The sequence below is a fragment of the Rhyacophila brunnea genome, unplaced genomic scaffold (assembly GCF_057557595.1).
Source record: "Rhyacophila brunnea isolate RB1 unplaced genomic scaffold, BYU_Rbru_1.0 scaffold_17, whole genome shotgun sequence".
In the NCBI taxonomy this organism is placed as follows: Eukaryota; Metazoa; Arthropoda; class Insecta; order Trichoptera; family Rhyacophilidae; genus Rhyacophila; species Rhyacophila brunnea.
In genome coordinates, this window is record NW_028232827.1 from 8,944,951 (window position 1) to 8,962,240 (window position 17,290).

At 33.3% G+C, this 17,290-nt stretch overlaps 1 protein-coding gene across 2 annotated transcripts in view; it reads right to left on the reverse strand.

Annotated features, from left to right (window-relative positions):
• The window catches only part of mew (multiple edematous wings), a 244,832-nt gene extending 230,224 nt beyond the window's left edge, over positions 1–14,608 (reverse strand). For both annotated transcript variants that reach the window (XM_085944154.1, XM_085944153.1), the window contains exon 1: positions 14,268–14,608. In XM_085944154.1, the coding sequence (XP_085800280.1) occupies positions 14,268–14,449 (182 nt within the window). In that variant the 5' untranslated portion in view covers positions 14,450–14,608. The remainder of the gene's footprint in view (positions 1–14,267) is intronic.
• Between the last annotated feature and the right edge of the window lie 2,682 nt (positions 14,609–17,290).

The following is a 17,290-nucleotide window of genomic DNA, read 5'->3' on the forward strand; positions in this document are numbered from 1 at the left end:
CCATGGGAGAGATGAGCACGTAAATCTTCTCACTTTGAATGTTCAGCAGTTTTGTATTGGCTTTAATTTGTTACATTCTACAATTTTTAATATGCGAGGACATTTTTCTTCTTTTCTTATCCCACTATTTTAGACAAAATTATTTGTATAGGTTATCATTTTTATCAAACACAAAATATATTCTATTTGGGAGATTCTAAATGGCTTTCTACAACTTGTTCTATTAATTTAAATAATCTTTTCAATATTATTATTTAGGTGTTAATTATTTGTTGACGATAAAAACGATATTTTCAATTCTAAAGATGTTATAAATACAAATTTTAAATTTAGATACACGCCAGCGAGCGGAAGCTATAGATGGAATTATCTTTACTCTGGATGTTGTGTTTCCCAAAATTAAAAACGACCCGAATACTCAACAAGTTTATTCATTCCACTTCCTATAGTAAAAATAGAGCATTTTAATCAATCCATTACTAGTGATACAGGAATTTCTAGCATGTAGAGTTTTTTTACTGTGTTTTAATTCAAATTAATTCCAACTAGAAATCTGCACTTTGTTTGGATAATACCTATAGCCATGCGTTGCGTTCCCATCCCGCTCATGTCGTATAAAAATCAGATGTACAAGACACCAGTGGCTAAGGGTGGAGGTAGGCTGTTAAAATCCGTCATTAATAGTGGACATTAAAATCAGTCAAACGTATTTGCTTTCGCTGAACTAAAACTACAATTTACAGATGGTGTTGGTTTGTTTTTAAAAATCAACTAAGCCTTAACCAAACCATTATAGTTTTGGTATGTTATGGACATTACATTACATTTATTAATTTTTAAACGCATTCATAAAACCATTAGTAAAATTTATGTTGACATTATTATAGTGAAATATTTACGATAAAAAAATATATTGATAATCTCTGTGATCCCAAATTTTACAAGAATTAGGCATTTTATTATTCAAAAAATGGGCAAGATTAACACATTTGAGGATAATTCTAAAGATACTGATTATAAACTATGTCTTTGACCATTCAAGTGTGATAAACAGCCTACGAATAATGAATGTTTTATAATAATTATTAAACTAAGAATAAGGTAGTATTTTTTTGAAATACGCGATTTCTTTTGGCATTTCCCATTGGTTAAGCTACAACATACGGCCGTAGCCATAAATTGTCAAACTATAACTGAAGTAGTAAGATCATGTTAACGCGCGTGTTTGAACATGTACCGTTAAAAAAAATCGGTTAACTACATGTTCAAACACGTGAAATATGACTATATTCTAAAACATTAGATCGATAGGTTTAAAAGAATACTATTTTATAAAATAAAAATACTTTATGTAGTCATCAAATAATGTTTAAAATAAATATAAATGATAATAAGGCTTCAAAATTATATAAATAGATTATCTACAACGTTTAAGGAATGTCCAGAATCATGCTTTGAAAATACCATAAAATCTCCATTTTGACCTACGCGGAGCACGTGGGCCGTTAAGATACATATTATAATTAAGTAATACTTATCCCTAAAAAGAAGTCTACGTAAAAGGCTAATTAATAGTATTCGATTAACAGCCGCCATAACTACAAGACAATAATTGATGCTTTTTTATGATTTACAGTGTTTAACACCATTTGCGTGATTCTTGCATAGAAAACATGAAGTAATATTAAACAATAAAGAAACTTTCCTCTGAGGGAAAGCAATACAAGCAAATTTTATTACGATGGCAAAAATCGTGAGTTTAAATGCCGAGAGTGGGCGGCACGATTTTAGAAACTATCTTGACAGAGTAAAGCCCTTTGCATTTCACAACCTAAATGTCATTTATTTTGTCTGCCAGTGAGGTATGGCATATTTAAATTTGTAAATAAAACGCCTATGTAAATGCGAAAGGTAAAACTGACAGATAAAACCGCTGAACTGACAAATACGGTGTAGTTATAAATTCGAAGAGAAGATTACGGTAATAAAATCCTTTTACGATAATTGTCATTATAGTGTGGTTAATAACATGTTTATAAATCAAGTAACTTAAAATAAAAAAACGAGTCATAAACAGTCATACATAAATAGTAAAATTAAAAATAATGAAAATTTCAAAACCAAACAAAGTTAAATAAATATATACGTTTATGAAGGTTACTATGACGAATGCTGAAAATAACTGAAAGTAATTTCACGTCGTACCTAGATTCGTTCGCCACATTAGTGTCATGCATTAGTCGACAAGCATAATTTAATATTCCGTAAATAATTAAAAACATATTCGACTATATAAAATGGGGTATTTTTAGGCCACCCGGTGTAATTACTACCTTGTCACTAAAGCGCGAAATACATCAGGGTGCATGTCACGGTCTATCACGCTGTCACGGCGACAAATTTAGTATATGGTTTCGTCATTCTGCAGAATATTTTGAACGACCACTACCTCTGTAAATTCAATGATGGATACTATAAAATACTATAATGTATTAGTATTTTTAATTATTATTCATTAGTCATGCTGATTAAAATTAATTTTAACAGTTTCTACGTGTGCGTACGTTAAAATTACTTGCGATGTTATATTCATAGATAATATTTTGAACAGAACCCAACCTGCAGACCATAGATAATATACAACATTCCTATAGAAAATACATAGTGCCAATCGCTAAAAACAAATAAACGTGATTTTGACATGTCAGTCGAAAAGTGTAGGCATGTAGAAGATGATAAAAACGTCCATTGAGTCATGTAGGTGTCGATGCAGTGCGGTAAAACGTGAGGTGACCTCATTGTTGTTCTGGTGATTTCGGCAGATTTTGCTAACTGACAATGTTCGTTTAAACTTTAAAGGTTCAAAATGTGCTACGGGATGAGAGCAGCAGTCTGATAACATTTTAAACACCAAGAAAAACGACATTACACCAGAGCTCGAAATGGAAAATTTTACGAACCGGAGCGCTCGTTATGAAAATTTTAACGTTGTAATCTAATTGTATATGTATTTTATAAAAATAAGTCTGCTAGATTTTTTATTATATGACATATCTAGCTCAGGCGGTCAAATTAATATTTCCACGAGACGGAGCGATAATTTTGGAGATTTTTTGAACCGTAACGGCGCTCCGGTGCATTACGGTCCATTTCGAGCCCTGCATTACACACTTTTTTCCCGTATCGGCTGCTTTCAGTGATGTCACGTGATAGTAGACGACATGCACCATAATATAATTCGCGCCTAATCATTTTGTATAAGTCTGTTTTTATGGCGCGGTTTTTTTAAATTCAGTTTTTAGTTATATAATGGTATCTCATAAATAAATAATATTACAGGCTTATTTTTAATTATATTTGTCATCTCATGTAGTAAACGTCTTAAACTTGGTACTTAATGTTCGCTCATGAACATAAATACATTTAAAAATTAATACTTAATTTGTCGAAATCTTTTACCCATGTCAATTTATTTATTTTCCAGGCACTGTTTGAGGGTCTTGATAATTATGTGCAATGTATTGTTTTATATCTATGAAATTAATAGGGCGTAAGTATAGGTACATCTTCAAATGAATGAGTCAATTAATTTTAACGTTTTATGGTAGATTTGAGGCATTTTGCGGTAGAAAAAACGCTAGATTTAACGCCATACAAGTGTGTAATTTTTAGACCTATTGTTTTGCTAGCTCTGGTAAAAATACCACATACCCAACGCTATATTATTCGATAAGGCCCGTTTCAGACGGGACACTGGTGTCGCGCTCGTATATAATAAGGAGGCCTTTGTGTTCGAATAAAGGAACCTTTGTATTATGTTTATGAACGCCCCAAAGCTAATGAGTCAACGCGTGTCAGGTACACTTTTCCGTCGGCCGCTAAATTCTCAAGCCACCGATACAGTTGTTTTTATTACCGCAGCCAGTTTTATGTTCTAATTTATAACGCGAAATCATGCGTAGACTCATTAGCTCTGGGGCATTCATACACAATGGCCCGTTTATTCGAATACAAAGGCCTCCTATATTATATCGAACGCGACACCGGTGTCCCGTCTGAAACGGGCCTAAGACAACTTCACAGGTGTCCAATTACCGCATTTTCTTTCAAAGCGGTTTTACCATGGCTTTAGCTTTATCCGTATGTGCGAATAGCCATGTTTAATAATAATCAGGTAGGTTTAGGTATAATAAGTCTCTTCTTCTACCCACTAAGTGCTCATTACCGTTGAGTGGAGCTTACCAAAGACAATCCTCCCCGACTGGCTTGGAGTCAGTGTTGCCAACCGTACTATAATTATAGTATTTGTACTATAATTTTGGTCCGCGTACTATGTACGATATAAAATAGGTATAGTACGCCCAAAATACTATAATTTTGCATTTGCCATTTCGCAATCGAGTAGTCTTCGAAAATTTGGAAATCTGCGGCCCGCGACGAAATATTTTTCTTAAAAAAAACAAGCCGACTATGAAAAATCTGGGAACCTGCGGCCCGCGACGAAATATTTTTCCTAAAAAAAACAAGCCGACCATGAAAAATTGGGAACCTGCGGCCCGCGACGAAATATTCTAAAAAAAACAAGGCCGACTATGAAAAATAGGGAACATGCGGCCCGCGGCGAAATATTTCTCCTAATAAAAACGAGCCGACTATGAAAAATTGGGAAAATTTTCATTTTCAACAGATGACAACGCGTACTATATTTTATCCCCAAATACTATAATTTTGGAGGCTCTGTACTATAATTCCACTTTCAAAATATGGCAACACTGCTTGGAGTTGTTAGTGATATTCCAAGATAATGTTAGTTGGTATTGTCCGTTTGTTGGTCGTGTTTGTTTGCCTTCGAGATGCGCCGCAAATTTTGCCAGTGGCGTTCATTCATTGAAAGAACTCGCCGATTCCGTTTTAATAAATTCAGTTTTTACTTTTTGATGACGATTTAGAATTGTGCCAATTCGACACGATCTGGATTGTATATAAGTATGTATAAATTTTTACTATGTTTGTCTCATTAAATAGTACTTATGTATATCATAAAGATATTATTTTTATTGTCAATTTAAATGAAAAATTTAGAGTAAAGAATATCGTTGTATATATAGGTTATTTTATTCATAAGTTAAAAATGATTATGCTGTCCTGAGGAACAATACTGTCCAGAAGAACATGACCATATGTCCAACGGAACATACATGGACATGTTCCTGTGGACAATTTAGGGGGTTTTATAAGAGTGTATATATCTCGTTTATTGAAATACATACACTGAAACAAAAAAATAAAAGGTGATGCATCATTTATATGAGCTCCAAATAGTCCAAACTTTGTTTGGAAGTTTTTTTAGTTTTTCAGAAAAAAAAATCAGGAATGCTTAAAACTCGAGATTGTCCAGAGGAACACAACTTGCCCCTACATGTTGCAACGTAATCTCAATTCAATTGAAATTTGATCGATAAAAATTAACTTGAATTTCAATACTGACAAATTTCTTTCAATTAAGTACTTTTTCTAGGTCAAGATCCTCGATTACATATAACTATGTAATAACATGTACAATAGCTCGCCAAAGCGTCAATCCAATGTGAACGATCTTGGCATATTTTTTTACTTAACATTTTCTTTTCATTCACACACCACTTATATAGCTATATATGAAAGTATTGGGTTTCGGGAATTTCCCGTGGGGAATTCTCCATCCCGAATCTCGAGAATCTTTTCTCGGGATTCGGGATTTTTTTATTATCAAATATTAATTGAAAAAAGTGGACATAAAACACAAAATGTTCAAAGACTGGTCGGGGCATTTAACACAATTAAGCCAACGTCGACTAAAAATGAGCGCAATTTTTGCAACATCAGGGAATTTTGTGTCTCAAAAGCGTAGGCGATTGTCAGATGCAGCAATATACAGTCTATATTTCTTGAAATTCTATTTAAGTAATGTTTTTAATTACATATTTTTGTTTTCATTATCTTATTTATAAATAAGATAAATTGTTATTTTTTGTTATAAATTAGTTATTTTTGTTTATAAATTAAAAAAAAATCAATTTTTTTGGGAATTTTTCTGTTTTACAATGATTTTAGGATTTTTACAGTTTTTTTTTAAATTTCCCGATATCTCGAGAATACTTTTCTGGAAATCCCGAATCTCGAGATTGAGATTTTCTCGGGAAATACCCAACTCTATATGCAAGTAAGCCTGTAGGATTAATCATGCGACAGACCAACACAAAGCAATCTATTATTTATTTTCCGGCTATTTCTCTTCAATGCTTACTTTTAATTATACCTATTGACACTCGTAGGACACTTCTAATCTTGGCATTTTTGTATGCTTTTTATATGGGGTGGTCCCGGTGTTTAAAAAAAAGATTTTGTCCGCAACTGTCAGTCAGGTCAGTGTGTGTGCAGTGCTTGAAATTAATATTTCAGATTTTTTTTATACAAATCTAGGCTTTAATGCAATAACAATTTTTAAACCTATAATCAACGTAAGATGATTAGGGAAGCCAAAAGCAAAAGTACAGGATTTTTTTACAAATTAACATGATACGCCGCCTAATCTATTTCATAGAGAACAGTCACTGTGTTAAGGCCGTTTCGGATTAGTCGAGTAATTTAGTCGAGTTGCGAGTAATTTAGTACCTAACTAAACGTGTATGAACAGACAAATTTAGTCGATTAATTTAGTAAAATCATTCAGTCGAGTCAATCCATTTTGTTCTATTTTTTCAGTTAAGTAGCGGCCCCCACCACCTCTCTCTAAATTCTAAATACTAAACACGTCTGAACACGTTATCTTTAGTCAAATTCATTAGTTGTCGTAGAATTTCTTCCTCCAATTCTTCTAATATAGCCTTATAAATGAAGTTAGTTACTTAATATTTTTTTGAACATACATAATTAGAAAAAACTTCTGTGAAATATATAAAAAGTGTTTCCAAATAATGTTTTATGTTCAAAAAAAAAAATGTTACATTTTTAAGTCTTGAGAATTATTTTTTGAATAAAAAAAAATTGCTTTGTTACGCTGTGCTCTGTTCATTTTGACACGTCACTCACTAATGTACAGTATTCGGACACTTTTCAGTTACTAAATCATTTAGTGGCAACTAAACTACTCGCCACTCGACTAAATTACAAGACTAATCCGTACCGGCCTTAAGAGTACTTATATACGTATGGACCAGATTGTTTAAACTTTAAACAGACCCTCTTTTAAAATAATAAAACAACGGTGACAATTCGCACTCCACTGTTCTGGTATTCTTTATTCCGCCACTGCGATAGACAGTCAGCGCTTTAGTGCGCTTTTGCATTTCCACTAATTGGATGGGTCGCCATGAGACGCACTTCGATGAACAAGGTTACGCACATACATACTTTGGCTGGGTCAAAGGAATAACTTGACCGTGAATATTGCACAAAGGGTGTAAGTTCCAAGGGAAAGATTTAAGGAATCTGAACCGTTTGGAAATTCAAATCCAAATCTATTACAATATTAATTTATGTAAGTTTCGCACTTTTCCATTTCAATCGTTTTATGCAACCCGAGCTTCGCCTTTCATCATCTTCAGGCACCATGTTGACCGTTTATATATCAAATTAATACGTTAAACGTTCTTGCACAGAATTACCAGGCGTTGGAAAATCTGAAGTGTTGGAAATTAATGGAAAACTTAATTAGAAATCAAATATAAATTCCATCAAGTACCTTCATTCGATTACATTACATTACATCACCATGTTCCACCCTAAAAGGATCATAATTATATTTTGAGCGTCTACGGGATAATGGAGGATGTTATTAACAAATTTTTGTTTTTACGATAAACGGATGTTAGCCACTTGCTCAACTTATTAGATCCAAACACACATTGGAAAACATGTGAATTTCCCAGAACCGGCATTCGAACCCGGGACTCACGACATTATCAGTCGAAACGTTACCGATCAGCCATCGTGGGCGACCCTCACTCGACAGTATTTATATACAAATCATTTACGCAAGAGTGTAATATTATATTTCATGTTCACTTCCTCTAATTTAATTAAATAAGTTTTTTTGTTTGATCCAACGAAATGTTATCAGCCCAGAGCCAAGAATTAGAGGATAAATTCTGTCCTGCAAAAGTGGTGATCAATCGATTTGACGATCCCTTAAAAATGAGGACACGTGAATGAAAGAAGTCGAAGGTACTAGCAGCGTCCTATAATTCTTCGTCAATTTTCAAACCACATCCACTAGCAATGACCCAAATTTTGTACGGAAAGGGAAGAGCTGGTCACTGCCCAAGTTGGTTCAACCAGCTGTTGGGCCCAACGGACTGTCCTACTTGGTCGCCACATAGGACAATAATTGTATTGCGTTAGAAAATTTGTCATATTTTGAATTCGCGAAGTTCTCTTCACTTAGGTTGTTCGGCAGTTTTGTATTAGGTTTTGTTACTTACTACAAATTTTAATTTTGCCTCTACGTGCTTTTCTCTCCCATGGGTAGTCTTAACAAAAGTCATGTAACTTCAGTCAAAGCACATTTGAGTGCATGGCGACTTCGTCATGGGAAACTGCTCCTGAGACATTCCCAGTCATGAAAAAAATTAATCTTCACACCCAAACGTAGGGTCCTCTGATAACCTTTGATTGAGACCGCGTGTGGTTTGGCAGGGTCATTAACTTCAATGATCAAATTGCTAGAAGAGATCAGAGCACCTTCAAGATCACTGATGGCGTCGAACGTAGAATAATTTTGAATGACTCGCGTGGACGTATGCATCCCCTCAGCTAACAATGGATCAAGCAACCTGTCAACCGGATCAGCACAGGATAGCTTAAGATGAAAGGGAATTTCTGACAAAGTGTCTGGTTTCAGTGATTCTCATTGAGAGTACATTGGTAATAAAGCAAATTAGATTTTTGAAGAGAAGACATAAAATTAACAATACCTTTTATTATTTATTACTTAATAACATTGTAAATTTTATAATGACTCAAAACGAAATTACATTTTTAATAAGATATAAAAATTATATTCGGTTTCGTTTTAGTAAAAATTGAAAAACCTAATAAACATTTTGTATTTCCCTGTCTTATCTTGCAACCAATTATCAACACTAAAAGTTAAATGTGTTGAAGTCTTAAAATATTGCAGACTCCTGTGTTAAATCATAATTGTTGTCAGTGTCTTACCTTTCTCAGTTCTCTACTTTAAACACACGGTATGAACCTCGAATCCTTGGAATGCAATGTTCTAAATGGATTCAGACATCTTATACATACAGACCGAAAAATAATACAAATCAATATTTTCAAAACAAGAACTGCGAGACGCTGTTGAAGCCAATTAGAGGCATTTTTATCAGAAGACCGTCTTACACGCGAGATCCTGTCGTTATCCTCGAGATAGGGAAACAAGTTAGTCAGTGTTCTTGTACAGGTACGTTTACCTTTCTACAATTTTTCTACAAACAAAATATTGTCGCATTTCCACAGTTATTTTTTGTGTAGAAAATATCCAATAATGAATAAATGAATCAAATCAGTGGCGTAGGGTAACTTTTGGAAAGAGGTAGGCTGTGGAGATTTGAGAAAAAGACCACACTTGGCAGGTATTCTTACGGGAAATAACAAGATACTACGATATTACTACTAATGAATAGGTACACACTAATGACAATGACACACTAATTAAATGAAACTTCAAAAACTTACTGACGACATAAAATTGAACGATGAGTTTAAATTACTTACGTATGTTTTCAAAACATTTATACACATTTAAAATCGTAAGAAAAAAATCCTTTTATTTAAAAATATATAATATATTCTCTTCTTCTTTCTCGGCACTACATCCCAGGGCGGGATTTGGCCTCCTCTACAATTGTCCTCCACAAGCTCCTTTCCCTGGCTGCTCCTCTCTAGTCTCCAGTCCTCCCCATCTTTCTCCAGTCCTCTTCGATACAGTCAGCCCACCTCTTCTTTGGTCTGCCCCTAGACCGTTTCCACTGTGGGATCCACTTGGTCATGATTTTTGGCGTCCTGTGCTCAGGCATTCTCTCAACGTGTCCAGCCCACCTTAGTCTTTGGGATCGACAGAATTTCACCACCGTTTCATGTTTTATTAACTCTTCTAACTCGTGGTTCATTTTTAATAATAATATTATATTTAATATTATATATTATATTAAATTATAATATAAATATATATATATATATATATATTTATTAATATGCGACTAAACGCCATATAAATTATTATTTTTAATTATCTGATTATTAATTACATATTTTGGACCAAGTGCAGTCATGACAACAATATTATACGCGAAGGTTTTAGGCCCTGCAATAGGAGCCTACCATATTTCAAGCAATTCGATAGACTGACTGAGATTATGTGACGAAAAATCCATACGAAAAAATATCACAATTCCTTGAGAAATAATCTGACATTTATTTACGTCAATACAGATGGCGCGCTGTGGTGTATTTTTTAAACCTTTGAAGATTGTTTTGTAATTCCAACATATTATAATATGACATCTGTCGTTGATAAATTAAATTATCTTTCTAAAATATAAAATAATCAAGTGATTATATAAATAGGTATCTAGATATGTCAATATGCAATTAAAAATAGTTTTGTTAAGAAGGTAGGCTTGTATGGAGTCTCCGTCACTGACTTAGATGTTATCTGTGATTAAAATGAAATAAAAGCATAATGGATAGAAGTAAGTACTTATGTATCTCCAAAAAAATATCGTTCTATAATCTATGGTGTTAATATTTATGTGTTATATCAAAAAAATGTTAATTTCTCGCATAATAATGACATATTATACACATCTTCTACGGATTGTTGTGACTAAGTACCCGAACATACCCCATTGTTTTACCTTTCGACATGCGGCTTCTTTTTTCCTCTGCCACGTAGCTAGAGTTGGGTTTCGGGAATTTCCCGACGGGAGTTCTCGAGAAATTTTCGAGATTTTCCACCCCGAATCACGAGAATTGAAATTTTTAGCATTTCGAGAAATCCCGGATCTCGAGAATCTTTCTCGGGATTCGGGATTTCTTTATTATCAAATATTATTTGAAAAAACGATTTTCTATATGAAAAAAGTGGACAGGAAACACAAAACGTTCAAAGACTGTCCCGGGGCATTTAACACAATTTAGCCAACGTCGACTCAAAATGAGCACAATTTTTGCAACATCAGGGAATTTTGTGTCTCAAAAGCGTACGTGATTGCCAGATGCAGCGATTGACAGTCTGTGTTTTTTGAAATGCTATTTTAATAAGTAATATTTTTAATTATTTTTGTTTTCCTACTTTTATTTTGTTTGTCTTCTTGCATAAATAAAAAAAAAACATATTTTTTGGAATTTGTCTGTTTTTACACTGATTTTAGAATTTTTACAGTTTTTTTTTAAATTTCCCTATATCTCAAGAATTCTTTTCTGGAAATCCAGAATCTCGAGAATTCAAAATTTCATCATTTCGGGAAACCCCGAATCTCGAGATTGAAATTTTCTCTGGAAATAACCAACTCTACACGTAGCGATGCCGTTGATCTTTCTTTGGATAATGAACTAGGAAATGCTCTATTTCCTTACCTTTGTCCACTCCAATGACATTATTATGTCATTGGTCCACTCATACTGTGGAGAAGGAGAAGGTATAGGAATTTTCTAGTTTCAATCGTTTCCCCCATTAAAGTCCTATTCATAAAGAAAATAATAAAACTACTTAAGAACCTAGTAATATTATTTAAACACAATTGATAATGTTTAATGAATGACTACTTACTAGATAAAGTAAACAATTAATAACATTACATTTATATTCTTCCTAATAATCGTAATATTATTTATTATGGTAAAGGTCAATTTAAGACAGTAATAATAATAGTTATCGCTGATTATAATAATGAATCTAATTAATTATAAAACATCACAACACGTACCTACTATGAATGTAACCATGATGTTTATTAACATTTCTCTCACTGTCCTAACAAATTCTGTTCTGTTTTATACTGTCACATTGCGTTACCGTACCAATTTCATGATAAGGCGATACTTCAGTGAAACGGCAAATAATTTTCAACTATAGGCGCGACGAAATTTTGGACTCACTGGCGCACTCTGAGAGCGAACGTAGAGGTGTCAATATGTCAATTTGTTTCGTGATGGCGACGGGGGTATTAATTCTTAAATCGTGTAAAGATGACTAAAAACGTTACCCATTTACTTTATTGTTGTTTTTATTTAATAAAATGCAATTTTTTGTAGTACTTTACCATTTACTTTAAAAAGAAAACATGTCAATGAATATATTACTATTGTTACTAATAGAACAATAAACAGAACATAATGGACGCATGTTGGATTTATATGACAAATTATATTTCGGTCGGCATACGTCATTTGCACCAGCGCAGGGCTCGAAATGGACCGGAACGCACCGGAGCGCCGTTCCTGTTCGTGAAATCGGTAAAATTATCGCTCCGTCTCGTGAAATAAATAATTTGACCGTCTGAGCTGGATAGGCCCCAATAGAAAATCTAACACACTTATTTTTATGGAAAAAAAACACACATAGGTACTTTGATAACTATACTAAGTAAAAATCTTCAGAAAACTGTCGAGCGCTCCGGTTCGTAAATTTTTCCATTTCGAGCGCTGCACCAGCGACCCGCAATCCGCGAATCGCTTAGCCACGATCCTTTTAGACCATGCCTCAACTGAGGTATAGCCATAATACAGAACCTAGATTAAAATTGATATGAAGTTTTTAGCAATAAGTATATTATAAAATATTCCTTTATCATTATGTGACATTTTTTTGACAAATATTTTAGGGATACCTAACTTAAGTATGAAGTGAATCGAGTGCATAATATTAACTATAATAATATTACACAATATTCACGAATATGTGCATTGTAACATGACATCATAGACATAGATAGGTTAATATTATCATTGACAGATAGGGGTCATTTGCATTATGTAAACTGTTTACAAATAAAATATTTTTATGAATGGCGGGAAACACGAATTGCGGTGCCTCAATTTACGCATACAAACGATAATAATAATATAAAAATGCTGTCACAAATTATATGAGGTTTTTACTTCATATTATTTGACAATACATCATATTTATTTAATGAAACTGTCAACAGTAGGTACCTACACAGGTTTGCCGTTTTCTTTTTCAGATCTAGGACCACAAAACATTGATAAAAGTTTGCTTAAAAGTCGAGGGCGATCGAGGCAGACGGTCGACTTGAGAATCTGCCAATGTAATTTGAGTTTAGACATACCTACATACTTTACCAAGTACATAAGTAATTACCTACAACCATGGCCCCCACAATGGGGGGCTGACAGGGCTCTAGCCTGGGGGCCCGGCGAGGCCAACACAAACCTACATATTTAGTATACCTATTTAATGTTTTTTGTTGTATCTTTTTACACACAATTAAAAACTATATCGTGCAACTACATAATTTAAAATAATAACATTAGTGAAGGAAAATAGCTACGCAGGCTACTTTTTTTGCTATTAAAGGCTTATCTGGTCGACTCGCCACGCCGGGCCCCTTCTTAGCCCGGGCCCCAGGCTAGAGCCCTGTCAGCCCCCCCCATGTGGGGCCCATGCCTATGATTATTGGGTACAAGTCGGTAATGGGAAATCCAGCGGCAAACACATTTTCAAAATAGCCGATATACCTACTGGATTATTTGTTAGGTTGGGTAAGTTTAGGTTCGTTGAAGTTAGGTTAGGTTTTCATTATTGAATTCATGAATTTTATCAACATAACCGACTTCTACCGATTATTGCCTTCTTGTCACAAGATAATAATAATAATATGAATAAGTAGGATTCAGATGAACATTAAAGCCATAATATACCTATTATAGTACCTAAACTCATATTAGGTATATCTTTGTGGTGAAGTATGTGACAAATTCATAATGACATAGGTATACATTTTTTTAAATTTATTTGAAATGATGACATTGTAGAACGTATCTCAAAGACTGCAATATTAACAAATTCTTTGGTTGTACAACCGCCCATGTCGTTTTGACAGGCCAAGTAAGGCCTACTCAAGGTGATATTCGATCTACAGGTTATTTTACACCTGCAAAAAAAACAATTTAGCTCGCTCAGGTAAGAAACATGTACCTATCTACCTTACAGTATTTTAAATATTATAAAACAATATAATTTCCGTTTGTTTACATACCAGCTTATTCCATCTATGGATTCTGTGATGTGTTCTGCAACGGAATATCCAAAATACGAGCCAATAGCTTCTTGTTTTATAATTGGGATTCTAGTTTCTAAGTTAAAACTATACACATTATTTATTGATAAACTTATTATAAAGTACAACTGACACCACACACACAGCGGTATGAAATACATTTTAGGGCACCTCTATTTGACAGACATTTAAAATTATTGTATTCGAGTGTTTTTATATAAAATTATATTCGAGTTAAAAATTCGACATACTATTCGAGCATTAAATTGGAACAGCAATACAAGCGCACAACATCACGCGACAGTGGTCACGTTAGTACTAACTTTGCAGCAGTGTTGCCAAGTCAAAATTTGAAATTTCAGTAGAATGTGTAAAAAAAATCAGTAGATTCGACAAAATATCAGTAGATTTTTGCTTTAGGCAAAATATTTCGCCGCGGGCCGCAGGTTCCCGATATTTTTCATAGTCGGCTTGTTTTTTTAGGAAAAATATTTCGCCGCGGGCCGCAGGTTCCCAATTACAGGTTACATTTTTAAAAATCACAAAATTTTCCGATATTTTTTTTAAATGTATTCAAAACAAGTACTTTTTGGAGTTTGTCTAATGAAAAAAGATAAGTAAAATACTTAAGGCTATACTTCAGCTGGGGCACGGTCTAAAACGATCGTGACTACGCGACGCGAAGATTGTGCAAATGACGCGTGCAGAACAAAACATAATTTGTTATAAAAAGTCAACATGCGTCCATTTAATGTTACGTTTATTGTTCTATTACTAATAATAATAATATATTCATACATGTTTTCTTTTTCAAGTAAATGGGTATCGTTTTTAAGTCATCTTTACACGATTTAAGAATTAATTCCCCCGTCGCCATCCCAAAACAAATTGACGTGTTCACAGCTCGACTTTCGCTCTCCGATTGCCAGCCAGTTCGAAATTTCGTCGCACCTATAGTTGAAAATTATTTGCCGTTTCACTGAAGTACCGTCTTAATAGTTTTATACCCCGTTGACATTACGTATTATCGCGGCCATAACAAGAAAATGCATATTGTGTAAACATGTAGTACCTATCGTGCCAGTTGCAAGATTTTTGAATTTTCACGCGACAATGATTGGAAGTTATGCGATGCCTGCGCAGTAGAACGATAGTACTAGAACTGAAGTAGGGAGTAATATCATGTTAACGCGCGTGTTTGGACATGTACCTAACCGGAATAAAAATCTTTTTTTTTAAACGGTACATGTTCAAACACGCGCGTTAACATCATTTTACTCCCTACTTCAATTATAGTTTGTCAATTTATGGCTACGGCCGTATGTTGTAGCTTAACTACTGGGAAATGCCAAAAGAAATGGCGTATTTAAAAAAAACACTACCTTATTCTTAGGTCAATAATTATTATAAACCAATCATTATTCGTAAGATGTTTATCAGACTTGAATGGTCAAAGACATAGCTTATAATTAGTATCTTTAGAATTATCTTCAAATGTGTTAATCTTGCCCATTTTTTGAATAATAAAATTCCTAATTCTTGTCTAATTTGGGATCACAGAGATTATCAATATAATTTTTTTATCGTAAATAGGTACTTCACTGTAATAATGTCCACATGAATTATACTAATGGTTTTATAAATGCATTTAAAATTTATAAATGTAAAAAATCTTAACACCACTGCACATGCATGTACTGAAATATGACTATATTCTGAAACATTAGAGCGAGAGGTTGAAAAGAATACTATTTTAGGTAATAAAAATACTTTATGCAGTCATCAATATTTAAAATAAATATAAAGGATAATAAGGCTTCAAAATTATATAAATAGATTATCTACAACGTTTAAGGAATGTCTAGGATCATGCTTTGAAAATGCAATAAAAGCTCAATTTTGACCTACGCTGAGCATGTACCCCCTTAAGTATTTTTTTTGTCGGGTTCGTGATGTCTAGTTTACTTCCGTTTCCCTTCGACGTCCTTGGTGACCAGAAACGACACGAACACGGATGATAAAAAATATTTTATACAAAAATGGGGCGGCATTTTGTCTAGGGACTTCACTGAATAGTTCCCAACCTTTACTATAAATAGTCACAGTTCTGCAGAGTAAAATAGAATAAATAAATAGTCCGGAAAAAAATATTTTGTTGTATAAAGATTTACTTTCAACATTGTAATCGAAGAGAATTTTGTAAATTCGATAAAAAAAAATTGCTAGGGAGAGGTAGCTGATTATGTTTCGGTTGTATGATTTAGGTTTTTATTAGTTGCGGCGTATATAATAGTCTATGGTTGCGGCACTATGAATTATTCCCCTTCAATTTCATTTTTTTTCTGTTATTGTGTTAAGGCGATGTCTTTACCTACCAGAGACACGTAGCGGAAAAATACGAAGCTTGCAATTTGAGACATTTTTTTGATAATTTACAATTTCAACTATGAATTAATTAATATGCATCTGAAAACATTCAAAAGAAAATCATTTTTTATTTTCAAGTCAAAGATAAACTTACAATAATTGTAAAAAATGTAATAAAATGTGAATTTGTTGAATCGGACCCCATCTTATTTATTACCCACATATAGGTATTTTATGGTCATATTTATTAATAAAAATTAGTTTATTAACTTTTCTAAGCATCGCCTAAGAGATTTTCGACTAATTCGTAGTTTAAATATTTTTTATATTGAAGTTGGTATTTTAAAAAACATTTTTTATAAAAAATATAAATATGTATAACTGGAAATCCTTTTTATTTGTATGTCAATTAATGGTGGAACTGCATTGTATTATTTATTAATTTAATATAACGCAAACTTTTTTAGTACCTACTTATTTCACTTTTATTATTTGATAAATTTGAACCGATTTCGTTCTCCTCAAAGGGACATTTCAAGGGCAAGGACAAAGGCACATAATCAATAATAATAATTACTGTTTCAAAGCATTGACTATATTATAACACTATATTATTATCAAACACTAAATGATAC